Consider the following 26,999-nt stretch of genomic DNA (forward strand, 5'->3'; position numbering starts at 1 on the left):
GGGTCGTTGAGCATCTTGCTGATGTAGTAGATGGGTGTTTGAACCCCCTTTCGCTCCACAATTAGTACCGCACCCACCGCGTTGTCCGCGGCGGATAGGTATAGTATGAGTGGCTCATCCTTGCGTGGTGCGGTTAAAGTTGGGAGTTGTATCAAACACTCCTTCATTTCCCGGAAGGCCTGTTCAGCCTCTGCGGTCCACTTGAATTGTTCTTTCTTTGAACAGCTCCGCAGGGTCTTGATGAACGGATAAGACTTAGCTGCGTGGTTGGCTAAGAATCTGTTGAGTGCCGCTAGCCTGCCGGCTAGCCGTTGGATATCCTTCATCGATGAAGGCGATGGCATGCGCTCGATCGCCTGTACCTTCTCTGAGTTTACCTTGAATCCATCTTTAGTCACGATGAATCCAAGGAATTTGCCTTCTTCCATTCCAAACGAGCATTTCCCTGGATTGAGCTTTATGTTAACGCTTCGCAGAGTTTGGAATGTTCTTTCAATATCTGTGAGCATGGTATCTTCTTCCATGCTCATGACGACCAGGTCGTCCATGTAGATTTCGACACTTTTGCTTATTTGGCCGCGGAAAGTGTCGTTCATCAACTTTTGGTAGGTTGAGCCCGCGTTGCGCAACCCAAACGGCATTTTTGTATAGCAGTAATTTCCGGTGGGAGTCCGGAATGCCGTTTTGTCTTCATCCTCGATTGCCATTTGTACTTGATGGTATCCTTTGTAGCAATCGAGGAAACACTTCCACCTGAATGGTGCGAGATTATCGACCTTTTCGTCGATTTCTGGAAGTGCGTAACAATCCTTGGGGCAGGCTTTGTTAAGGTCTTTGTAATCGACGCACATGCGCCAGCCCCAGGACGGTTTTTCTACCATGACTGGGTTGGACAACCAAGTCTGGTATTTAACTTCCCGCAGGATGCCTGCGGAGAGCAGTTCTTCGATCTGCTCTTGCATCGCCTGATTTTTAGCTGACCCAAGGTGGCGTTGGCCTTGGATCACTGGCTTGATACCTGGCATGGTATTCAAGTGATGTTGCGCAATATCACGTGGGACCCCGGTCATGTCTGCGGGTGTCCACGCGAAGATGTCTTGGTTCCTGAAGAGGAGCTGCTTCAGTTGCGCTTTGGTGGTCGGGGACAAGGCGTGACCCAATGTGACCTTTTGTTCTGGGTATCTCGCGTTGAGAACCCATTTTTCTGGCTGGTCATTGGGGGTGGGCCTTGCGACCTTGGTCGGACGTACTTCGTCCGACATCATGACGTCCCTGCGGGCATAGATTATCGCGACCCCCGATTCGGTTGGGAAACCGACCGCAGAGTGGGGGACCGACGTAATCATATTGAAATCTCCTTGGGATTCTCTCCCGAGGAGTACGTCATATTTGGAGGTGTGAGGTAAAACCATGAAGTTTACCTCTTCTGTCCTTGTGCGGTTTCCGCTGGAAAGACGCACAGGGAAAGTAATCTGGCCTAGGGGAAAGACAGTTTCCCCTACGAACCCGGTTAACGGGTAATCTACTGCTTGCAACCGATCTTTGTCCTCCTGGTCGAACTGGTTGAAGCATTGTTCGTAGATTATATCAGATGTACTGCCCGGGTCGATGAATAGACGCTCGGTGCAGTAGTGTGCCAGTTGGCCTGAAATGACGACGGCGCGCCTATCGCGCGGTCCGCCTCGGACTTTTGGAAAGACGACTTGCTCGTCCTTCCAGTCACATTCCGGCCTTCTTGCCGCTTTTCGCGGCCTGCCCTTGCCTCCGTGGATCATGTGGGTGGAAGCCACGTGCATGGTTCTCTTTCCGGAGGAGGTACCTTCGCCATGAGGGGTAATGCGCTTGGTGGGTTTTTGCCCACCTGGCAAAAGATGTTGCAGTTTCCCCTCCTTTAAGGCGCGCTCAATCTCCAGTCGGAGACTGATGCAGCTGTTGGTGGTGTGGCCCGAGTCCTTGTGGTACTCACAGTAGAGTGTGAGGTCCTGATTTTTCTTGGACTTCATTGGTTGGGCCGGTCGCAAGAACTGTGGGTCCGCAAGGAGGACCTCACTTGGCGACATGGTGATCTCGGTCCAGTTGCGGTCCCGAGATTCTTTTTTTGACGCCCGACTGTCTCGGGCGGAGTTGTAGTTCTTTGGGTCGGACGTGTTGGTTTGCGGGAAGTATGGTTTGGAAATATCGCGATTTCCAACGTCCCGGTTGCGTTTATTGTTACGCTTGGACCCTTGTTGGGATGTTTCGGCTTGGGGTTTTGCCTTTGTCACATGCGGTTCGAGTGACCGCTGTGTCTGGGCGTATTTCTTGACCGCAGTCATGACATCTTCCCATTTTTTGGGCAAGCCCTCATTGCCAGAGATGGTCATGATCATCTCTCTGTCTTTGACGGCCCGGATGAAGTGGTTTCGTGCCATCTGGTCTGCCACGTCACCTATCTCCAGGCACTCTTTATTATATCGGACGACGAATGCTTCGAGCGATTCGTCGTTCCTTCGCCAGATGTTCATGACGTCACACGAATCTCGTTCGTGGCGTCGCTGCTGGCAAAAATGTGCGAGAAACTTGGTACGCAAGTCCTCGAATGAATCCAGTGATCCCACTGGCAAAGAATCGAACCATGCCCTGGCCAGGCCCGTAAGGGTCTGGGGGAAAAAATTACACCAAGTGGGTTCATCCCACTGGCCGTTGATGCCCGCGCCCATGAAGACGTTCATGTGGTCGTCCGGGTCGGTCGAACCACTGTATTTCCCAACGTTGAATGGGAACTTTGTCGTGGTGACATGGGCGTTGGCAATCCGCGTGCCGAACTTGGAATTTTCGGCCGCTGCCTTTGGCCTGTATGGTTCGTTCGCAGGGCGCTTTGCCGCCCTAAGGTATGTGTTGCGGGGATGACTGGGAGGAACATAGTTGCGTCCTCCCGGTCTGCTACTGGTGTCATGCGAATCACCGCGGTAGCTATGGTCGTCAGGGTCGGTATGACCGTACCCTTCGGTGTATGGTTGTGGGCCCAATCGGCTCTGAATGCCTGGGCCGCGTCTGGAGGTTGATCGCCTCCTGTCCTCGCCATGGGGGCCAAGGCGGGTATGTACCGGTCCTCTGGTGTGGGACCCGTATGAGGAATCATCCTCGTTGAGGGTGTGGACCGAACAGTAAGACGATCCCCGTTCTTCACGCCGGCTTCTTGAAGCCGGGCGTGAATGTATCCTGCCGTCGTATTGTAAAATACGCTCAACAGGGGTGTGCGGTGCTGGGGGAAGCCCAGCTCGTATATTCGCTTCGGTACAAGCGCGGTTGTACGCTGCAGTCAGCGTAGCTGCCTGCTGCTCGTACCAGGCATGAATGGTCGTGCCTGGTGGGATCACAGATGGGAACTGTGATAAGTCGTGTCCGAACATAAAGGAGGGACTCCTTTGTGTGGACGTGCCAATGTGTCCGGGTTGGGAGGTCGAGGCATTGACCCCTACCGGGTTTGGGATTGGAGGATTTTGGTTATCCGCAGTGTTGTTTTGGTGATCAGTCATGATCGTGAGAGAGGAAAAAGGATAGTTTAGAAAATGCTAAGAGTAGCGGTGGGCGCCAATGATGAAACAATGGTTAACCGGGCAGGGTTAACACACTGGTCTCGTCAAGAAGGGTTAATCCCTTCCTCTCGAGGATCGCTGGCTGGATCACCGGTGGTTGATCTCCTGCACAAGGAAACAAACCGTGACTCGTAACAAGGAGGATGGGGTGGGGGGTGCTCCTTGTTACCACTCTCCGGCGTGAGAATCAGTAGTTTGCTTGGGAAGCAAAGTAAGATAGTAGTAGTAGTGAGAGAGTTGTGAGAAGATATCTCAAACCTGGTTTGGGGTTGGTATTTATAGCCGAGGAGTGAAGGAGGATGATGATGGATGGACTGACGACGTGCTGCACCCTTTCAGGTGTGTCAGGCTCGTCGGTTATGGAGGTTACGCCACGTCAGTCCATTGCTTACGTAGCTCTGACAGGTAACTGCCATTGGTGCCACTTGCACTGTGGTGTCAGTACCACTTGCTTGAGTACATAGGATGCGGTGCAAGCCGCATCGCTACGTGCGGTAACATCTGAAGTTACCGCGTCTCCTACTTGTGATCAAGGAATACGCGAGATGCGGTGCTAGCCGCATCGTCGTTTTGCCTGCATCCCTTGTCGTGACGAAAATGTCCGTATGGTACGGTGTCAGCCGTACCGCTACGTTCATCTTCTTCTATGCCTAAGGTAAGGCTTTCCTGTATTGATAGAAGTGTTCACTGGATGCGGTGCGATGCTGCATCGCTGTGAATACTTCCGTTTTCGTACACCAGATGTGATGCTATGTCGCATCACTCTACCGTTCTCATGTTCCATGTAAGTCCTTCTTTGTTACTAGATAGATTGGATCAACCCTTGTGTCGACGCGTTCCCGCATGGGCACAAGTAGGTTGTTAGTTAGTGGGGGTTTTGATAAGGGTAATGGTCACTCGCGGTCCATGCTGACGCGAGATCTGGACCATACCCCTTCAATATCACATGCACATATAATGTATATATGTGTGAGTGTTTGGAGGACAAAAGTGAAAATGCACTAATTTAAACGTTATTTTACTAATTTCGTGAAAACAACGTTAAAAGAGGGGATGGTTAATCATGCATCATGTGGTGGCGTTGATGGCTGAAAGCCAGGGGAGTATATGCACTAATCGGCCTTTGTCTTAATTGATGAGTATTATGTGCCTTATGTCCAAGGCTTGATGCAAAACTACTATCGAGCCGGGGGTCTCATTAGAAGCAGCCTCTCCATTCATACGGGGTAGAGGTAAGGCTGTCTACATCTTACCCTCCTCAGACCCCACCTTAGTTGTGCTATTAGTGGGATTTACTGAGTATAATGGTGATATTTGTAAAGCATGAATACTCGTTAATCTTTCTTTGTACCTATCTTTATGTGGAGACCAAAATTCCTTTTTTTATGATATTAGTTAATTAAGCTAGCTTATCAGAAATTATTTCATTTGAAACTTGATCTTAAAACTCGTCTTAAAAAACTAAGGGGTTGTTTGCCAACTTCTGATGATTAAGTGCTAAACCAGTAAGAGGTCTGAATCATTAAGAGTCAATATAACGTTTAACTGTTCAGAGGCAAATGTATGACCAATTCAAATTAGAGGTCCTAACCATTCAGACTCAGTATAATGCTTAACCATTCATAGGCAAATGTTTGAACCATTCAGACATCTGCTTGTGAAACAAACAGTCTGAACCATTAAGTGCTGAACCAGTAAGATGTCTGAACAATTAAGAGCCTCATTAAGAGCTAAACAAGCAGCCCCTAAGTCCAAACTCTAGCATAGTTAGCATGCCACATCATTTCAAACCACTATCTCTCTAAATCCTCACTTTTTTGTTCAACAATAAACTATTCCAAATCTTTCACACCACACTCCACCTTTTTACACTAAAAAAACAAATAAAAAGTTTGTGGGTGGGCATGGTCCCCACAATTGCCACATCACACCCCACATGCCCATCCGCTCAAGCAAACCAACACCCATTGGACCACCTGCTCTAAGACCATGGGGTATGGTGGGGCTTGGGTTGGACATTGGTTGACACGTGGAATGGGGTGGCAGACATGGGTAACCCACAAGAACACACGGTATGGTGGGCGGGGGTTTGGTGGGCTTGTGGGCTGACTGGCTGGGCTGACCCGCTGGGCAGACCCAATAACACAAATTTAATTTTTTAGTAATTTTAAATAAAGAAAATTACAAAAAAAAAATCCTAACTTTTATATTTGTTTTTATCTCTTCAACGCCAAGACTATTTCTAACTCGTCACCCTGTAGGTGATCAATCGGCTGGGATAGAATTTTCAAATCATCCCGTCTTTGTTTCAGGGCATCTCTAGCTTCTTTGCTCCTTCGTATTTTGGCCCTTTGTTGTTGGAATACGTTGAATGTATCCAACTTGCATGAAATGTCATCCAACTGGTCGCTGTATATTCCCCTACGCGAGCCAGAACTCCCAGCTGAAGGTGATGCCGTTTGTTTTTTAGCACGCCTTCTTGAGGCATTTCTTCCATGCTCAGGCCGGTTTGGGCTTGGCGAATCATCCAAAAGGTCCTCAAACTCTTGATGTCGTGCATCAGATTGGGCTTGGGGCGAGGCCCTTTACCTTTTGGAGGACGAGTTAGTTTCGCTACCAATGGAGATAGTCGACCACTTTGGATGGAATTTACAAATCTCCCAACAATGCATGAAACGGAAGTCGGTCTTCATATTTGATTTGAATCCATTTACTGCCTTTGCCAAAACATCGGCTTCGATTTCACCACTTTTAGGGTTTTGCTTTGCTTTATTTAAAAAACCACTAAATTTTGTAAGTTGGGTGCTTATCTCGTTCCACTTTGAGGATAAGCTATCGTTTTCACGATAAGTCCCCCTACCCATTTCTTCATGGAATAGTCTACTAACCGATTCCCACAGGGCGGTTCGATGTTGCGAATTTCCTATTTTAATAAAAAAATATTAATATATTACAAAGTTATATAAAAAATAACCATTCCATTAATATAAACAAAGGTTAAGAATACCTAAAGTTGAATGTTGAGATTGTTCACACCAAGCCCTCGCCAATGCAAGTTCTTCAGCGTAGACCCATTTTTGTTGTTTTCGTTTGGCGGTTTCAACTACTTTATCCTCCTCGGTTTTTTTCTTATGACTTCTCTTTTTGATGGGTTTCGATGCGGAAGGACCATCATTGGGTGGTTGAGTTTCGGGAAGGTTTCGTTTTGTGAAAGGAGAATTTGAAGATGTATAGAAGATGTGGTTGAATGTGGTAAAAAATGGAAGGAAAATGTGAGTTTTATAGTGAAAAAATGGAAGAAAATATTAATTTTTTTTTTTATTTTCATATAGCCGTTGGCCAACGGCTATTTTCTTTTGGCCATTGACAATCCGCCAACTCACCTTGCTCCCCCGTCCTACGCCCGGCTTGAAAGCCAAGCCCCAAGGGGCCACGCCCCAACCTAAGCCCACCCAGGGTGGTGTCTTAGGCGTTTTACCCCAACCCACATCCCAACCCAAGCTCCATACCCCATGGCCTAATGGTGTGGTATGTTACAATGCTAGTCCGCTCTGCAAACCAGTTGATGAACCTTGTTATTGTAGATGTTATTATATAGAGAGGGGGAATCAAATAAAAAATTTAAAGTGTAAGCGGAAATATGGATCACTGAAAAAGTCAATGGCTAAAACAGTAAAACGAAAGAGAAAAAGTGTAATACATAGGATTTTATATTTTTTCTTGCGAGTAAATTGTCATTTTAGTCCCTGAGTTGTTTAAATTTTTCATTTTAGTCCAAATAGTTTCTTTTTGTCTCTGGGTCCCTAACTTTTCCCTTTTGTTGCCATTTTGATCACATACACTAACTCCATCCAAAAACTCCATCTTTAACCAGGGGTATTTTGAGGATTTTCATTTTAAATGTTTTCAATTGCATTTTAATCCAATTCCAAAAAATAAAAAAAAAATCCAAAAAATCACAAAAATTCCAAAAAATTCAAAAAAATAATAAAAATTCTAAAAAATTTTAAAAAATCTGTTTCGGCGCGAACCGTTTCGAACCCGAACCGTTTCGAGCTGAACCGTTTCGAGCTGAACTGTTTCGACGCGAATCGTTTCGACCCGTACCGTTTCGAACTGAACCGTTTCGACGCGAACCGTTTCGACCCGTACCGTTTCGAAGCCGAACCATTTCAAGCCGAACCGTTTCAAGCCGAACCGTTTTAACCCGTACCGTTTTGAAGCCGAACTGTTTCAAGCCGTACCGTTTCGAACCAAACCGTTTTGAGCTGAACCGTTTCGATGGTTCGGGTCGAAACGGTTCGGTTCGAAACGGTTCGCATCGAAATGGTACGGTTCGAAACGGTTCGCGTCGATAAGGCATGGTTCGCATCGAAACGGTATGGTTCGAAACGGTTCGCGTCGAAACGATTCAGCTCGAAACGGTTCGGGTCGAAACGATACGGGTCGAAACGGTTCAGCTCGAAACGGTTCGGTTCGAAACGGTTCGGCTCGAAACGGTTCGGCTCGAAACGGTTCGCGTCGAAACGGTTCGGCTCGAAACGGTACGGGTCGAAACGGTTCGCGTCGAAACGGTTCGGGTCGAAACGGTACGGGTCGAAACGGTTCGCGTCAAAACGGTTCAGCTCGAAACGGTTCGGGTCGAAACGGTACGGGTCGAAACGGTTCGCGTCGAAACGGTTCAGCTCAAAAAGGTTCGGGTCGAAACGGTACGGGTCGAAACGGTTCGCGTCGAAACGGTTCGGGTTCGAAACGGTTCGCGCCGAAACGGATTTTTTAGAATTTTTTAGAATTTTTATGATTTTTTAGAATTTTTATTATTTTTTTAGAATTTTTTGGAATTTTTTTGATTTTTTTGGAATTTTTCTGATTTTTTGGAATTGGATCAAAATGGCAATTGAAAACATTTAAAATGAAAATCCCCAAAATACCTCTGGTTAAAGATGGAGTTTTTGGATGAAGTTAGTGTATGTGATCAAAATGACAACAAAAGGGAAAAGTCAGGGACCCAGAGGCAAAAAAAAAACTATTTGGACTAAAATGATAAATTTAGACAAAACTCAGGGACTAAAATGGCAATTTACTCTTTTCTTGCCCTATCAAATTTCCTAAACTCAAATAACTTTTATATACTTTATTATCTATCAAATTTTCTAAACTCAAATAACTTTTATGTACTTTATTATAATTTTTTAAATTATACACTATATAAATTATCAACTTTTGTGTGCATTAAGAGTTGTAAATTATGTTTGGGGAGTTTTTCAAAAAAAAAAAAAAAAGTTGATTTTATACTTTTAGTCCAAAAACATTTGATGTGTTATTGTTAACCCAAAACTATTTGGGTTACAACTTTTAGCTCTAAACTTTTTATCTTTTCAGATTAAACTTATAACTTTTTTACTTTCAACTTTGGTCTCCTGTACTTTTCATATTCCGCAAATTTTTCGTTTTACGCTTCGTTCTAAATTTTGCAAGTTAACACGACGCAACGTGCGTGTGTGGTTCAACATTTTTACGTTCCGTTTTACGCTTCGTCATAAGTTTTGCGAGTTAATAAGATGCAATGTACGTGTGTACTTTTCATATTCCGCAAATTTTTCGTTTTACGCTTCGTTCTAAATTTTGCAAGTTAACACGACGCAACGTGCGTGTGTGGTTCAACATTTTTACGTTCCGTTTTACGCTTCGTCATAAGTTTTGCGAGTTAATAAGATGCAATGTACGTGTGTAGTTCAACGTTTTTACGTCGTCTATTTTTTTCCTGTTTGACAAGTTCGTCATAACGTGCGGGTCCTAAATCGACTTAGTTATTATTTTCTATGTTTTACGTTTCAATCTCATTTTTTCGCCGCAAATTCAGTGTTGGTGGTCCCTTGCGATGGTATGGCATTGATGCTATTTGACATGGTTTTATGCCCTCCGTCGCAACGCGGGGGTGTTTTTTCAAAGAAAAAATGGTTATGCATATAGTTGTTGTAACCTTATCTTTGAGGGTTTTTTTTTAAAAAAAAATGATTTTTTTACTTTTCACTCAAAAGTATTTCATAAATTACTTTTAACCCAAAACTATTTGTTTTTTTTACTTTTCCAAAACTTTTTATCTCTTTTGCAATTTATCCTCACAACTTTTTTTACTTACAACTTTAGTCCTTTATAGTTTTCATTTTCCGCAAATTTTTCGCTTTATGCTTCGTTCTAAATTTTGTGACTTAACACATCGCAACGTGCGTCTTTGGTTTAACGTTTTTACTTTTCGTTCTAAATTTTGCGAGTTAACACGACGCAACATGCGTGTTTGGGTGAACGTTTTTACATCGTCTATTTTTTCCCGTTTGACAGGTTCAACATAACGTGCGGGTCCTAAATCAACTTGGTTATAACTAAAGAATCCCCGCCGTATTGCGGCGGGTCGTAATTCTAGTTTCAAAAAAATACCAAGAATTTTATCTTTTTTTTTTTATTAAGTATAGTATTGTTGTATTTTAAATATGATTATTAATATTAATGGATTGATGCGCTAATCGTAGTGCATTTAACCTTTGTATTTTATTGTTGGCTTTTCTAATGTATTTCAAGCTGAAAAAGAGAGTTTTAATAAGGTTTGAGAGAAAGAAAATGCTCATTTCATGTGTCATCATCTTAAAATTACGACTAGTTTCAACTAATAATTTGCGTCCGATTCAATTGTCTTCTTTTATGATTCTTCTTTGTTTGAGGAGGCGGACACAAAATATTTAATTACTAAGAAAACAAACACCAAATAAGTCGGTTTTAAGATAAGTTAAAGATCATGTTTCTGTTAATGGGCATACAAATGGGTATTTCAACGTATAGTACAAGATAAGACCATAAACAGAAACAGGTATACCAACCACATACCAGTGAACTTGGTTGATATGAAGTAACGGGCGCCCGATGGTATGAGATCGGCCATGAGACATAGTTTTCTAAGCGGGTATGAAAATGAGATCATCGTCACCTAACACATTGCCATCACTACCCCTAAATGGTGAACCGGTTAATACAAATTGAGAATAAACTTTTACTATAGCTTGATAGACCCTTTTTTGAATAATTGTGTTAATACACTCTAATAAAAATATAGTCCAATACTTTGTGTAGGTCATGGTGTCTTGCTGTCTTTTGAGATTAATTTGTCTAGCAATTAAAACATGAGATTATGGAGATAAAAAGAAGATTTGGATTTATTATATCAAATAGAATTGATGAATTCTTGAATTAATCTATTTGAACAAGTAAACATGATCGTATGGTGACATCTTTCTATCGCTTATCTATTTATCGATAAGGCTATAGGGTGTGGTCATGACCCTTATGACCATCATGACCCTTCATGTTAGTGCCATGTAACTTATCTTTAATCCACTATCCAAAACCACTACCCTAAGGGTATGGTCATGACCCAAACCATTAGCCCCTTATTTATTATCTTTGTCTAAACAAAAAAGAAATGATTTGTTGAAAAATGGAAAGGAGGACCATGGTTGCCATGGTTTAATCCATGCAAACCATGGTGGATCAATCAAGGGGTGGTGTAGCCTTCCATTCATGTTCCTAGGTGGCAAATCATGTCCCAACCATGATCCCCACACCCTATAGCCTAAGAGAAGTGTTCCTTGAGTTGTTACAAAAATAGAATAAAAATGTTTTTTTTTTAATTCGATAGGAACTCATTCACTACACTTATGATTCTTGACTGTATAATTTGAACGAATTTTGTAATGTTACATATAATGTGCCATTTCGACTATAACCTAGCTAGGTGGTAAATACTCTTGCCTTTTAGAGCAAAGATCAAATTTCAAATCTTGATATAAAATGAATGTGGAATTAATAACTTTAAATTGTGAATGATTAAAAAAAAGATTTAAATTAAATGATAAATAAGACTGCGGGGTATGGTGGAGCTTGGATTGGGCGTGGGTTGGGGCAATTGCTGACACGTGGATGTTAACCCAAACCCAAGTTTTAATGGGGTATGGTGGGGCTTGGGTTGGGCGTGGGTTGGGCCGGCGTGGCCTAGCCACATCATCATTTTTTTTTAATATATATTTAAGTTAATTAAAAACATAAAAAAAACATATTTTTTTTAAATACATAAACAAACATAATAATTATTAAAATAAAAAACAATCATTCTTCGTCGTCTTCGTCGGTTTCGAACCCAGGAATCGTTGAAACATGTTCCACCAAATCAGATCGAAGGTTGTGATGTATATCCCTTGACTTGATCCAAAATTCATTAACCGCTTTATCTTGGTCTGTTACGTTACCTGGTTGGGAATCATCGTCATCATAGTGGGTAACGACCGCTCTACCTTCGTCCTCCAAAATCATGTTGTGAAGAATGATACATGTGTACATCACGTTTCCAATCTGATTCTTGTCCAATAGTCGACAAGGCATTTGTAATATTCGCCACCTTTTCTTCAAAACACCGAATGCTCGCTCGACGTCTTTACGTGCAGCCATCTGTACCCTGTTAAACTTTAATCTCTTTGGATCTGTCGTACCGTGTTTTGTGAATGATTTTACAAAAACCCCCCACTCTGGGTAAATCCCATCAACTAGGTAGTACCCATACACGTACTCAACCCCGTTTACAAAGAAAGTTCCTTTGGGTCCTATACCATTTATTCGATCATTGAAAATGGGCGAGTGGTTTATGATGGTAATATCATTATGTGAACCTGGCATACCGAAGAACGCATGCCATATCCAAAGATCTTGGGACGCAACCGCTTCAAGCATGATGGCTGGACTCCCGTGAAATCCACTCGTGTGAGCGTCTTGCCATTGGGTAGGACAAAGTTCCCAAGCCCATTTCATACAATCTAAACTACCTAGCATCCCGGGTAGCCCATGATAATCTGCGTGATGTTCCAATAATTGTTGCATGTCACTGAACGAGGGCTTTCTCAAATATCTTTTCCTATAGAGTTCTAGAATACACGAACAAAAGTTGTGAAGACTTTCTCTAGCTACACATGCAGACATTCTTAAATAGTCATCCATAATGTCCGAACTATTGCCGTACGCTAACTGCCTAAGTGCGGCCGTGACCTTTTGCCACGTAGTAAATCCTAATTGCCCGGTTACATCGGGTTTTTGTTGAAAATAAACATACTTCTCCTCAAGATCTCTAGATATCCTTAAAAATAAGTTTCTACTCATACGAAAACGGCGCCTAAACATTTTTTCATCATACTTAGGTTCAGCTGAGAAGTAATCGCTTACCAACAAATCGTTAGCGGTAACCCGTTCACGAGCGATGTACCTTCTTCTGCGTTTAGGTTGTTGACTCTCTTCCCCCTCCTCTTCGTTTTCAACGATAACTTTCACCACCGTCGCGATCGTTTGTAGAAATATTTCCGCCCCATCGTCAGATGATGATGACGATTCAGTATAACTTGAAGAACTCATGGCGAGATTGTGTTTTATGTGTTTGATTTTGTGTGAGAAAAATGATAAATATTGTAAAGTATTTATAAAGGAAGAAAAGTTTTTTTTTTTTTAAATAGCCCAACGGCTAGCCTAGTTTGGCCATTCAAAACCCGCCATGTCAGCTTGGCCAGACCGCCCCACGCCCGGCTTGAAACCCACGAAATAGGGGCTACGCCCAAACCCATGCCCACCCGGGGTGGTGGCTAGGGCGTTTTCAGCCCACCCACGCCCAAACCCCCGCCCCATACCCCGCAGTCTAAATAAAGTGGATGTGGAATGGAAAACTCTATAATAAAAAAAGGAAAAAATAAATAAAAGAAATAATGGTGAAAATTGTATATTTCATTTCATCCATTATATAAGGTAAAATATACTTATTTAAGAAAGTTAACTTAAAATCCAACACTATTTGTTAAAAATCAAAATCCTTAACAAACCCAAAATGTAAAATACGATCAGCATAATCCACTTTCATTTCATATTATTAATTTTTTATATATTGCTATTTTAAGCTTGTATGTGACATGTGTACGTAGTCAACAATCCTACCAAACCATCTTATCCAGAAAAAAATCTTAGAATCGTCGCCGCTAGATAATTTAAAAAAAAAAGAATCATTCACCAAAACCGTCTATAAATACACGGCGTACAAACCGGTTATTACAAACACATATCCAAATTTCATCCATTCCGTTAATAATCAATCATCTTCTTCATAAAAACTTGTAACCTGTGCATTGCTAGTTGTACCATGTGTGGAATTCTAGCTTTGTTGGGTTGCTCCGATGATTCTCAAGCCAAAAGGTTTCGTGTCCTCGAGCTTTCTCGCAGGCACGTTACATGCACCCATTTTTATCATCAATTTATTCACTTAAACTCTTATAAAAAAACATAACGATATTAATCGTTAATTTTTTTTTTTTTTAATAATGTTGATTTCAGATTGAAGCACCGTGGGCCGGATTGGAGTGGGTTATATCAGCACGGTGATAATTATTTATCGCATCAACGTCTCGCGGTTATCGATCCGGCTTCGGGTGATCAGCCTCTTTATAATGAGGATGAAACGGTTGTTGTAACGGTGGGTGCATGTAGGATGGTGGTGGAACAATATTAGGTTGTTTGGTTGTTAAATTGTTTGATTTTAAGGTTGTTTTTTTTTTTGGTTACGTAGGTTAATGGTGAGATATATAATCATATGGAGCTCCGGGAAAAGTTGATGGGTCACAAGTTTAAAACCGGGAGCGATTGTGACGTTATCGCGCATTTAGTGAGTAATTTTCTAGAAAAGTTACATAAGGGTTTGTTAAACGTACCCTTTTGAATTTTCATCGTACCCGTGAATTAAAACCGGGAGCGATTGTGATGTTATCGCGCGTTTAGTGAGTAATTTTTAAGAAAATTTGTGTAGGGGTTGGTTAAACGTACCCTTTTGAATTTTCATCGTAACCTTGAAAACATCTAACGAATCGAAATGAACTTTTTTGTCTTTTAATGTGGAAGAAATAGGAATATTGATAAATGGAAAAGTTTGGGGGGGGGGGGTATGAAGAGGAAAATAAAGAGAAATACGTTTAGCAGAACCTCTTTTTATATAATCATCGGGTTTAGGGGTAACCAAGCTTAATTTTTTGTAGTATGAAGAACATGGGGAAAATTTTGTCGATATGTTGGATGGAATGTTTTCGTTTGTGTTATTGGACACACGCGATAACAGTTACCTCGTTGCTCGTGATGCTATCGGGATCACTTCGCTCTACATTGGTTGGGGACTCGATGGTTCGGTTTGGATTTCATCGGAACTAAAAGGTTTAAATGATGATTGTGAGCATTTTGAGGTGTTTCCGCCGGGACACTTGTACTCTAGCAAATCAGGCGGATTTAGGCGGTGGTACAATCCTCCGTGGTTCTCGGAGAGTATCCCATCGACACCGTATGATCCACTTGTTCTACGACGTGCGTTTGAAAACGTGAGATTTCTTTTGGATGTGTTTATGATTAAATATGGCTCAAAATCAAGTGTTTAATTGCATTATTATGGGATGTGTAGGCGGTGATTAAACGGCTAATGACGGATGTGCCCTTTGGTGTTCTCTTATCGGGTGGGCTAGACTCGTCGTTGGTCGCATCTGTTACGGCCCGTCACTTGGCTGGTTCGAAAGCCGCGAAGCAATGGGGAGCTCAACTACATTCATTTTGTGTTGGCCTTGAGGTAGTCATGTTGACCACTTTATTGGTCATATAAATAGGATATTTTTGTTTTCAATTTTGGGTTAGTTGCTATCTTATCCAGAGTCTTTTGTGTCTTGGGGTAAGTATTTATAACTCCAAACACAATAGTAGCTAGATAGCGACTAACCTGTGGCCCCATCAGTCGTCAAGCCTTTTGAAAAAACGTTCCATGAAATTGAAACCAAATAAACATTAATAAAATTCATGACTAACGTTGTCGTATAAACAGGGCTCCCCGGATCTCAAGGCGGCTAGAGAGGTAGCCGATTATTTAGGAACCCTTCATCACGAATTCCACTTCACCGTACAGGTACCTTACGATGTTCTTTTCTTCGGGCCGGGCCAGGCCCGACCCGAATCCATGAGCCCAATATGCTTATATTCTATAAGTTTCTTATGTTGCAATGGTGTAGGATGGTATTGATGCAATAGAAGATGTGATATACCATATCGAGACATACGATGTGACAACGATCCGGGCTAGCACGCCTATGTTTCTCATGTCCCGAAAGATCAAATCTCTCGGCGTGAAAATGGTCATCTCCGGTGAAGGCTCGGACGAGATATTTGGCGGGTACTTATACTTTCACAAGGCACCCAACAAGGAAGAGTTCCATCAAGAAACCTGTCGAAAGATCAAAGCCCTTCATCAATACGATTGCTTGCGAGCCAATAAGTCGACATCCGCTTGGGGTTTGGAAGCCCGAGTCCCCTTTTTGGATAAAGAGTTCATCAATGTGGCCATGAGCATCGACCCTGAAGCGAAAATGGTAAGATTATTAAGAACTTTGGTTAATTGCTTTGGTTATGATTTGGATTCAAAGTATCTAGCTTGATGAGGTTATATACAGATCAATATGGATCAAAAACGGATCGAGAAATGGATCCTTAGACGGGCTTTTGATGATGAAGAAAAACCGTATCTGCCTAAGGTACCGAAAACAGTTATTTGTTCTGAAAATTCACTCGGTTTTGATCAAAGTTTTGCTTCATTAACGGGTTTGTATACGCGGTGCAGCATATTTTGTATAGACAGAAAGAACAGTTTAGCGATGGAGTCGGATATAGCTGGATTGATGGACTCAAATCTCATGCCGAACAACACGTACATCAATATACACACATACCCCCCCCCCCCTCCCCTTTCTGGATCATTTTGTTTTTCAGTTAATGAAACAAAGACTATTGATATGTGCAGGTAACCAACAAAATGATGCTTAATGCCGAGCGTATTTTCCCTCACAACACACCTGTCACGAAAGAAGCTTACTATTACCGAATGATATTCGAGCGGTTTTTCCCTCAGGCAAGTTTCGGGCACTATTGACCAACACATTGTGCGATGAATCGAGTTTTTAAATGTCTTATCCATTTCCCTTTTTGCAGAATTCGGCTAAGTTGACTGTCCCGGGTGGAGCAAGCGTGGCTTGCAGCACTGCAAAAGCAATCGAGTGGGACGCTTCTTGGTCAAACAACCTTGACCCGTCGGGAAGGGCTGCACTCGGGGTCCATAATGCTGCATACAAGAAGAACTCGGGTTCGATTAGTTCGGCAAACTTAGCACCAAGCATCGCTGACAACGTGCCACGGATGATGGATATTACGGGTCCTGAACTCGTGATTCGGAGTTAACGGTTTATGGTTGAATAAAATAGACGAGTCGCAACGTGTTTTTATGATGTGTTGGTTGCTAGCTCGTTAGTAACTCGATGTATAGCTTGGTTTCTTGGAAAATGTTGTTATTCCAGTAGTTCGTCATGTGCATAAATAATCGGCAAATAAATAAAATTATGAAGGAACGTTATATATTTTCAGACGATTGATTACACCTATAAAATATTTTTCGTAACAGCACCCTAATAAAATCGTTAAAATCCAAAGGAAAATAGCATAATTTGTAGGATTTTAAAAATTTTAGGCTTTTGACATTTGTTTACATGATTAACATTGTACTTATTCTTTCATTCTAAAGTGTGGGCTGGCTGGCTGGCTGGCCATGTACATGTGTTTTTTTATGGGCTCGGAATTAAACCCAATCACATATCCAAGCTTCTCAGATTCACGCCTGTTACACCACTTACGCGCACGCTCCTGGTTACCCATTTTGGTGCCCTTGTTTCGGTGTTTGGTGCCGGAATAAGGTGAGGTGGCGAGGGACATAGCTCCACTACGTATACTCATGTTGAATTTATAGTTAGTTTTGGTGACCCGAGTGAATAAAAACATGTAGGATATCCAAAAGCCGAAAAATAGTGAAACCACCAAGACCATCCGTAGTGGGGCAGTATTTGGGCGTTTTGCCTCAAAAACGCCCGCACACCACCCCTGGGGGCGTTTTTCTTCAACAATTTGGCTGGGGCGTGCAAAATAAAATGCTTGATGGAGATATGGTTGGCCAATCACAGGTAACCTTCTTTTTCTTTGGCCAATCACTTTTTTTGATGGTTTTTTTATTTATTTAATCCTTTCACCCCTTTTAAACATAATGCCCACATCCCCACTACACCCATTTTAGAAAACGCCCCATAATGCCCCATTGTTGACTGGGCTGTCACATGGCGCAAAACGCCCAAAAGTATGGGCATTACCACTACCCATGGTCTAACAATTATCAAAATTTGACATTTGTAGCCACCAAAATGCATCTTTAACAGAGAAAGAGGATATGGTATTATGGTGTTTGAACTTTGAAGAACATGCAAAAAATGAGTTCAAACAAGGATGAGAGCAAAGTAGCCCATTTAAAAGTCCACATTGAGCTTAAATCTTGACAGTCCAACCTTTAGGCCCAAGGTTTTGACATCTTGTTGGACTTGGGCCCTAAAATCTGGATATGTAAAGGGCTTGTAGTTTGGGCTCCGGATCACACAATCATCTGCCGGGAACACAAAGTAGCCCATTGAAAAACGTTCTTTTTCTCTATTCACCAACACCCTATGCTTCACACTCTTGTACTTGTCATTGCTTATTGCCTGAAATCAAAATTTATGTTAATGAATCTTAAGCCCACATTAAAATAGTAGAGAATGTTTAATATTCAGTTTTAAACTGATTAAACCAAAAATCAAAGGGAATGGAAACCATTTAAAACCAAACCGCGTTACATATATTGGACTTTGGACTTTCCTATTTGTACCACCCACTAAACATTTAGCCCATTACAAAATCGAGAAACCTAAATTGAACCGATGAACAACTATCTTACAACAATTATGGTTTTTGGGTTTAAATCGGAACCAAATTAGGATTCGGTTTCGATCAGGTTTTGCCAACTTTGAATTCAGTTCGGTTCCTGTTCGATTTTGACCGAAAAATATTCAAATGGGATAACTGAAATCGAAACCGAACCGATGAACACCCTTAATACTAAGGGAAAATATAAGTATATAACTAGAGAGTCGCTCAACCAGATTTAAAATATAATTGGAAAATTTTCAATAAACTATTCTCTCTATTATTTTAACTGTAATACATACGCCAGTTGTGTAACTGCTTACCCCACCCTTTAACTGAACTCCATTATATTTGCTAAAAACCATGTACAAACACTAATCTCAACCATCAATATAAAACAAAAAAAGGTGACCAAAATGGGGGGGGGGGGGGGGGGGGGTGTATTTGGTTAATTAAGCTAAAGAGAAGGAAGAGAAGTGTACAATTATTAATTAACAAACCTACCTGCATCATGTCACCAAGATGAACAATAAGAGTGTTGGGAATAGGCTTAGCATCAATCCAAGTATCTTTGGGAGAAAGAACTTGAAGCCCTCCAACTTCAAACTGATTCAAAATTGTCACCACAGAACTATCAGTGTGCACATCCATCCCCCATACTTTTGGTTGGTTGTCAAAACAACACCTTGGATACCTATACACTCTCAAGTGTCCCGTTGATGGTGACAAGTAGCATTCATTGTCTTCAGACAATTCTAGATTTTGTGACATTGCACCAAATATTGACTTTGCTAACCTTTCTAGATGGACCCCATAACTTTCTGATAAACTCCTGTAAAGTTAACAGATAATAATGCAAATTCTCTCTATCCAAATGATTAACTTATATATTTCTGTTTTGAAGAAATGCTTATTTTTCTAGTTATACAAACAAATAATATTGCAAAAATGAATGAATTTTTATTATATAAATGTAGACGAGTGTTCAAATGGTAATCAAGATCTTTGTTAAAAGAGTTAACTTCCATTTTTTGCTCCCTGTAATTTGGTCATTTTAATGGTTTTGTCCTAATAGTTTAAAAATAGTCATTTTCCTCTCTGATTTTTCTAGCTTATCGTCATTTTGCTCCCCGCCTCTAACTCCATCCAAAAAATCCATTAATTAGAAGGGTATTTTGGTAATTTTATAGATAAAAGTAAGGGCATGTAAGTCTTTTCACCTAAATAAACCTATAACTTGTTTATTTACATGTATATAAGTAATTTATTTTTTGATCCCCTATCTTTCCAACCACTCTTTCTACCGGCCACCACCATCCACAACCATCCACCACCACCTGCAACTACCACCTGTCGACCACGACTACCGCGACTTTTAACTAAACATTTTAATTAAGTTAGAGCCAGGGGTAAACTACCAAAATACCCCTACTTTTAATTGAACGTTTTAACTGAGTTAGAGTTAGGGAGCAAACAGGCGACAAACTCGAAAGATCAGTGAGGAAAATGGCTATTTTTAAACTATTAGAGCAAAACCGTTAAAATGACCAAACCACAAGAAGAAAACGAAAGTTAACTCTTATTAAAAACTGTGAGAATCGCGTAAATCATTTGTATATATAGCTTTAAGTGTGATGTAATACGGATATATAAGCCCTACCCCATTAACTTTTTTTACCTATTAAATTATCAGTGTACTATGAACATGTTTGTCACACATTTCAACATTGTTATGAAAATGGCATATGTATATATGTATCTAAAAAGGTGATATTATCTTTTACAAATTGTTGGAGAGCAACAGTTATTGAAGAAAAACGTGTAAAACGTTTGCAATTGCAATGATATCAAAACTATTTACATAAACAGTCACTTAAAAGAATGGGTTTATAAAACCAATTTAAGTAGAGAATCTTTATAACGTCAAAAACATTTATACCTTTTCTTATGCATATAACTTTCATTATATATCTCTTAACCACGGCTGAATCCCACCATTTATTTGATTAAAATTAGTTATGTATTAAATTTACTTCTATAAATCTATAAATTAAAACAATGATCGGGTTTTTTTAGTAAAATAATTTAATAGGCCTAACCACTAGCATAATTTATGACTTCAAACCATTTTAACCTTTTCCTAGCTAAAATTAGCTGTAATAAAAATTAAAGAGAAAATATGAATTAAGTTTTGTTTGTTGTCTTCACTTCTATACACTAAAATGCTTAGAACTAAATGACAATACTTTAAACTTTATATAATAATAATAATAATAATAATAATAATAATAATAATAATAATAATAATAATAATAATAATAATAATAATAATTAGATATTTTTAAATTATACATCACTTTCCATAGCTCAAAACAAACTAGTACCAAAACACCCTTTAGTAGTAATATTATTATTAAGATATAAATATAAATAATAATACACTTACCTTTTTACCACCAATATGAAAAAACAAAACACCCTTAATAATATAATATTAATATATTAAGATAAATAATGACACTAACCTGAAATCACGTAACAGTGGTTGGTGAACAAGGTCAACCTTAGAGGGTTGACTCAACGGAATATTCAACCCTTCAACCCAATTATAATTCACTATCCCTTTCTCCTTGCATAAGGCAAGAAGAGGCACCCCGGCTGGAGTAATAGCCGGGGTGCCCCAAAAGTACGACATTGCAGACAACGGAACCGATTCAAACAACTTTTGTTTGGACTCGAATTCAAGTCCAAACATACGAACCGCATGTTCGTGAAGCTCCGACAACAAACCCGAAGGGATCCCATGGTTCACCAGCCGGAATATTCCCCAGTCAGTACACGCTTCCTCGAGTTTCTTGAGGTTAATTTGGTGAAGATCTATGGATGGAAGTGGATCTTGTTCGTGGGTGTGGTGGTTATCGTTGTCGGAGAGTTCATCGGTGGGTTGATCGGAGAATTGGTGACGGAAACATGGAGGGTAAGAGTGAGAGAACTGTTGCATTGAATTAGGGTTTTTGTGGGGAAGGTTGAAGAGACAAAGCAATTGGTATTTGTCTGCTTGGAAATAATATCACCTACTTATTGTACGTGTTGTCTCTTGCATTATTTATTTATTTTATTTTTTTATTATGAAATTTCATAGAAAGAAAATATTAAATAAAAGACTATAAATGTATATTATATTATAATAAATTATAGTAATAAGATAATTCGTAAGCTAATTACAAAAAAATGTTTTTGTTTTAATTTGCAAAGAATTTTTACAAATTTTAAAACTAGTTGTTATTCTCTTGTGGAATTTAGTTTCTTTCTATGCGTATCTAATTATCTATACTTAATCTCATGATAAAATCGGATCACGAATAATATTCTTAATTGTAATGAGTGTTGCAGGTTCTTTATATTGCAAGACTACACCAAGGCACCAAATGATTGTACCCTAAGCACTGCAATGGTATGTTGTTACAAGATTCTGCGCCATATGTGAAGCCAAGACCTAAAAACCACGTGGAACCTTTTAATAAAACTTTTGAGCGAACCCATCGTCGTGGAAATACTCGCACTACATTGTCACCAGCTCACTTGAGTGGCTTTGTAAATACTAAAGATGCCCTTGCCACCTCAATGTCTTTTATTTTGTACATCTTCATGGTTCATCGTTACTTCGTGCTTTTATATCATCTCATAAACAACCCTTCTCCATTAGGAGAGTGCCAAATGAACAAAATTTCATATGTTATTTGGTGACACGAACCTAGAAAATGCACCAACATCTTATGGACAACCTCATGCCCCATCAATGTTACCACCCATTTTGGCACCATAACCTTGCGAAAACCGTTTCAGTCATAAAAACTACCACACCAAAATCATTGATAGTATCACAATCTTTGTAAACCAACTTCATTACAAATATGTTTGCCATCCCAAACACCAACTAGACGGGTTTTCGCTATTCTCACAACCAAACAAGTCCCATCCAAGCATCAACGTTCACATTGTATCCGTGTAACCTATAACCAATGGGCAAAGCCAATACAAGACAACCTATTCATTTCACGACAATGAAAGGACAAAGAAAGGACACGAAGACAAAGAAAATGATATGGACAAATGTCCTTTTTTGTTAAGATGGTAAATTACATTGTATATAACGATACCATTATAAAAATCAAAATACTATCTAACTTTATGAAACGGGGTTTTAAAAACTCTTAGAAAAATATAGTGTTATCTTTTACCAAGAATATTAATTTTATTTTACTAATTTCGTGAAAATAAGGTTAAAAGCTAAGGACGGTTAATCATGTTGGAAATTTTCGAAATTGCTTGAATAAATCTGAAGTCGTGTAATCACTTTCAGATCAAACAATTGGAGTGGCTACCAATCTTTGATCAGATAAAATCAGATTTGACACTAGATTTCTGTATGTGAATTTGATTGAGAGAATTTTGAGGGATTTGACGAACTGCTCATTCGTCTAGGGTTTGGAAAAACGATTGAGAGAGCGTATTTACAGTTTTCCATAACTGCCTGCAGTTTTTGTTTTGAACAAAAACACCTTTGGTCCCTCATGTTTCAAAAGTGCATATTTAGCCCGAAATTTAATTTCTGATGCATTTTCGATAAAGCACCTTTGGTCCCTCAGCTCGACCCCAGCCAGGGGCTCTGCCCCTTGGACCCCGCTTCTCTCGGGGGCGCTGCCCCCGAACCCCCGCCAAGGGGGCGCTGCCCCCTTGGATCCCCCGTTAGTCCCGATGACATTCAAATAAGCGTGCACTCTTATTTGTATGTCACGCGCAATCTCAAATTACACTAAAATATCCAACAAATCATGCATCATGTAGTTGATTTGATAGCTGAAAGACAAAAGGGTACATGCACTAATCGGTCTTTGTCCCGATGGCTGAGTGTTATGTGTCTTATGTCCAAGGCTTGATGCAAAACTACTATCGAGCCGGAGGTCTCACTAGAAGCAACTTCTCTATTTATACGGGGTAGAGGTAAGACTATCTACATCATACCCTCCTCAAACTTACATTTGTTTTGCTATTGATGAGATTTAGTGAGTAAAATGACGATGATGATGATTTTGCGAAGAATATAACCCGAAGAGAAATTTAATAAACAGATCAAGACAAACGATGTATTTAAATAAATAAAAAACGAACATACCTAGGTTTTGGCAAACATTAATTTAATCGGATTCTTTTATGGACTACGGGTTGTCACCCTTCATTTAAAATTTTAATAACATCTTCTTTAAATTTTTAATAACATCTTCAAACAAAAGTTGGTCGATCACCAGATTATTTGTCTTCGTGCGAAAAGATGTGATACTTTTTTTTATTATTTTATAGTAATTTTATTTTATGTATGATATGATATTTAAATATCATTGGAGTTATGATCCATTAGTAAAAATAAATTCTTTAGAAACATCAAGGTTGGGGCGAATATGAATAGGTTGTCGAATTGGGATCCGGTTGTGAATACTTTCAAAAGGAGGTTGTCAAAATGGAAAGCTAACGCATTGTCTATTGGTGGTCGGGTGACGCTAATTAAATCGGTTCTAGATAGCTTGCCTACATATTACTTCTCATTATTCAAGGCGCCTATAAAGATCATTAACACATTGGAAGGTTTAATTAGACGTTTTCTATGGGGTGGGTCGGATGAGGTTAGGAAGATGAGTTGGGTCTCGTGGGATGTTGTTACTAAATCTATATGGGATGGAGGTTTGGGGATAGCTAGACTGGAGATGAATAACATAGCGTTGCTTGGTAAATGGCTTTGGAGGTTTTATAATGAACAACAGGCTATGTAGAGGAGAATGATATTCTCTATTCATGGTTCTAGCCGTAGTTGGGGTGTCGCGCCGGTTAATAACTCTATCACGGGAGTTTGGAAAAATTGTGTTACATTTTGGAACAAATACAAGGTGCAAGAAGTTGGTTTTAATAGGATGTTTCAGGGGAAAATTGGCAAGGGGGATTAGATCCGGTTTTGGTTAGATACGTGGTTGTGCGAGGAGCCGTTAAAGGATAAATACCCGAACTTATTCACTTTAGAAAGCAATAACGGGTTTTTGTTTCTGGTCGGATGAGTTTACATGGGACTACTCGGGTTTTTTCATGGGACTGGAGTCGGTCACCTACTACTGCGGAGGAGGTAAACAATAAACACCAATTGGAGGCTTTATTACAACAGGTTACAATAGGAGATACTCAAGATGCTTGGGTTTGGAACGATGGTAAGGAAGAAGGCTTCTCTGTCGCAGCGGTTAAAAAATGGTTACGAGGATCGGAGACTGGAGATGTTCGTAGTGGTTTTACATGGAGTAAATGGGTTCCTATGAAATGTAATATTTTCATGTGGCGTGCGTTTCTGGATCGTCTTCCCACTAAGATGGCTCTGATAAGACGAAACATTATGGTCGATAACCATTTATGTGTGTGGTGCGAGAGCAATGAAGAAACGGTCGAGCATATTCTGACAGGTTGTAGTATTTCAGCGGGAATTTGGAACGGGATATCTAGATGGTGCAGGATTCCAGGCATGTTTGTGTTTCATGTCAATGACTTGGTGAAAATGCACGAACACTGTGCCATGTCGGGGAATAAGAAGATGGTGATTCATGGGATTATTATTATTGCATGTTGGCGGTTGTGGACGGCGAGAAATGAAAAAGTCTTTTCGAGCAAGGATCCGAATGTGGTGGAGATGCTCACGGATATCAAGACAGTAGGTTTTTTGTGGTATAAACATAGGTTTAAAGGAGGTGTAGTTGATTGGGATCGGTGGTGTTCTTTCGAACTGATGTAATTATATTTTTTGTGGTTTTCGGCTTGCTTTTTCCGTCTTGGAAATAGTTGGCCTTGGTTTGGTGGTTTAATGAAAGTCAATTTTCAAAAAAAAAAAAAAAAAACAAATATACTCTAATTATTAACGAGTGCTTAGACTTGTTACAAACCATTTTTTAACTTAAGATATAAGACTAATCAATATTATGATAACCGATAAGATAAGTTAAAGTGTTGTTAACGTTAGACATGTAACCTTCCAGAAGATTAAAATTAGAAAATCAGTGAAAGCCGAATTCGAATACTAAACCTCTAGATTAAATCACTTACAATTTACTTGTTATAAAATTGAATACCAGTATTTATAATAATGATAATATATAGGTAGAGGATCCTGTACATTAATCCAAAAGTGTGAGAAGGGTATTATAACACTATATAACACCATATAAACACCGTATAATAATATGTAACACCATATAACACTATTTAACACTATATAACACTATATAACAAATATAACACTATAGTTTGTCTGATAGCATGTCTATGATAGATGTCTAGTTTTATATATTGTTATATAGTGTCATATACTATTACATAGTGTTATATAGTGTTATATCGTGTTACATAGTGTTATACGGTGTTTATATGGTGTTATATAGTGTTATATATAGTGTTATAATACACTTCTCACACTTCTGAATTAATGTACACTATCCCTACCCTATATACCAAGATAATCATTTAATTATATTTTAAAATTTTGTCATTGTTGTAAAACAACGGTCTATTAGCAACATGAGAACAAGACTATAGAGATCAAGTAGAAAAATAGAATATGGGGAATATGAATTCTTTTTCATTGAGTTGTATATTACCAATTACATGAAACCTCTATTTATAGAGGCTTAACATTAATACAAAGGTAATAAATATATGGAGGTTACATATGTGGATAGTCACCACATTATGATGCATTCATAACACTCCCCCTTGACTATCCACATGTTGAAATATAATAGTCTATTGTTCTTTTAATACACTAGGTGATGCTGCCTCGTTAAAAACCTTGCTAGGAAAACCCAGTGGGATAAAACCATAGCTAAGGAAAAAAAATGCAGCGCGTATTTCCCCCTGATACTTTTGGATCAGGTGTGTTGCCTCATTAAAAACCTTACTAATAAAACTCATTGGGATAAAACTTAGTTAAGGGAAAAAGAGTGCAACTTAAATAAATCTCCCCATCATTATAATATGTATCCTTTAAGTAAACTGTGTCCATCATCCTCGAAAGTTGCTCAAAACTTTTGTAGAATGATTTGTCGTTTGATGCCTTGAAGTGCAATCCTTTATGTTGAGTAATATTGTAAAATCTTCTTGTGAGACTTCTAGTGCTTCCTCTTGTAAAATCTTCTTGTGAGACTTCTAGTGCTTCCTCTTGCGAATAAATACCATAAGATCCAAGACTATTTGTATTACATTCTTTATATCTACAAGACTAACGGAACTAGCTTTCATGGGTTAGTAAAATATAGACACATATCATTCTTACCTTTAGGGTATCGACATATTTGCTTTACCATTCAAATGTCTTCTCATTGGACATGTGCTATATCATGTTGATAAATTCAAATAAAAAATATATATTATCATGCATAGCTAGAAAGTTAAGTTAATGCATAATTGCATTTTTAGCCATGGTACTTTTTGACTAAGTAGTTCAACATCCCTTTCTTGGGG

General features: G+C 39.7%; 3 protein-coding genes across 3 annotated transcripts; 2 read left to right on the plus strand and 1 right to left on the minus strand.

Moving 5' to 3' along the window:
* Positions 1 to 13,699: 13,699 nt before the first annotated feature.
* On the plus strand, positions 13,700 to 17,092 carry LOC110873274 (asparagine synthetase [glutamine-hydrolyzing] 1). Its single transcript, XM_022122208.2, has 11 exons — positions 13,700 to 13,877; positions 13,989 to 14,127; positions 14,221 to 14,316; positions 14,684 to 15,016; positions 15,097 to 15,258; positions 15,508 to 15,588; positions 15,692 to 16,048; positions 16,130 to 16,210; positions 16,297 to 16,383; positions 16,477 to 16,584; positions 16,665 to 17,092. Exons 1-11 carry the CDS (start codon positions 13,798 to 13,800, stop codon positions 16,908 to 16,910), a joined length of 1,770 nt encoding a protein of 589 aa, XP_021977900.1. The 5' UTR covers positions 13,700 to 13,797; the 3' UTR covers positions 16,911 to 17,092.
* An 814-nt stretch (positions 17,093 to 17,906) lies between these two features.
* On the minus strand, positions 17,907 to 21,469 carry LOC110873275 (gibberellin 2-beta-dioxygenase 8). Its single transcript, XM_022122209.2, has 3 exons — positions 20,978 to 21,469; positions 18,957 to 19,284; positions 17,907 to 18,250 (listed from the first exon to the last, which is right to left on the minus strand). Exons 1-3 carry the CDS (start codon positions 21,451 to 21,453, stop codon positions 18,020 to 18,022), a joined length of 1,035 nt encoding a protein of 344 aa, XP_021977901.1. The 5' UTR covers positions 21,454 to 21,469; the 3' UTR covers positions 17,907 to 18,019.
* Positions 21,470 to 24,555: 3,086 nt separating this feature from the next.
* On the plus strand, positions 24,556 to 25,278 carry LOC118481001. Its single transcript, XM_035976066.1, has one exon. It carries the CDS (start codon positions 24,556 to 24,558, stop codon positions 25,276 to 25,278), a length of 723 nt encoding a protein of 240 aa, XP_035831959.1.
* The last annotated feature ends 1,721 nt before the right edge of the window (positions 25,279 to 26,999 follow it).

The sequence above is a fragment of the Helianthus annuus genome, chromosome 8, assembly GCF_002127325.2.
Source record: "Helianthus annuus cultivar XRQ/B chromosome 8, HanXRQr2.0-SUNRISE, whole genome shotgun sequence".
Classification (NCBI taxonomy): Eukaryota; Viridiplantae; Streptophyta; class Magnoliopsida; order Asterales; family Asteraceae; genus Helianthus; species Helianthus annuus.

Excerpts from the sequence above, each read along its gene's own strand:
- LOC118481001 (XM_035976066.1), top strand. The coding sequence starts at position 24,556 with ATGAGTTTACATGGGACTACTCGGGTTTTTTCATGGGACTGGAGTCGG.
- LOC110873274 (XM_022122208.2), top strand. The coding sequence starts at position 13,798 with ATGTGTGGAATTCTAGCTTTGTTGGGTTGCTCCGATGATTCTCAAGCC. Across the intron at positions 14,317-14,683 it reads GTGACGTTATCGCGCATTTA|TATGAAGAACATGGGGAAAA; the intron begins GTGAGTAATTTT and ends AATTTTTTGTAG. Across the intron at positions 15,017-15,096 it reads TACGACGTGCGTTTGAAAAC|GCGGTGATTAAACGGCTAAT; the intron begins GTGAGATTTCTT and ends TGGGATGTGTAG.
- LOC110873275 (XM_022122209.2), bottom strand. The coding sequence starts at position 21,453 with ATGCAACAGTTCTCTCACTCTTACCCTCCATGTTTCCGTCACCAATTC. Across the intron at positions 19,285-20,977 it reads CCACTGTTACGTGATTTCAG|GAGTTTATCAGAAAGTTATG; the intron begins GTTAGTGTCATT and ends TTAACTTTACAG. Across the intron at positions 18,251-18,956 it reads ATCTTGGTGACATGATGCAG|GCAATAAGCAATGACAAGTA; the intron begins GTAGGTTTGTTA and ends TTTTGATTTCAG.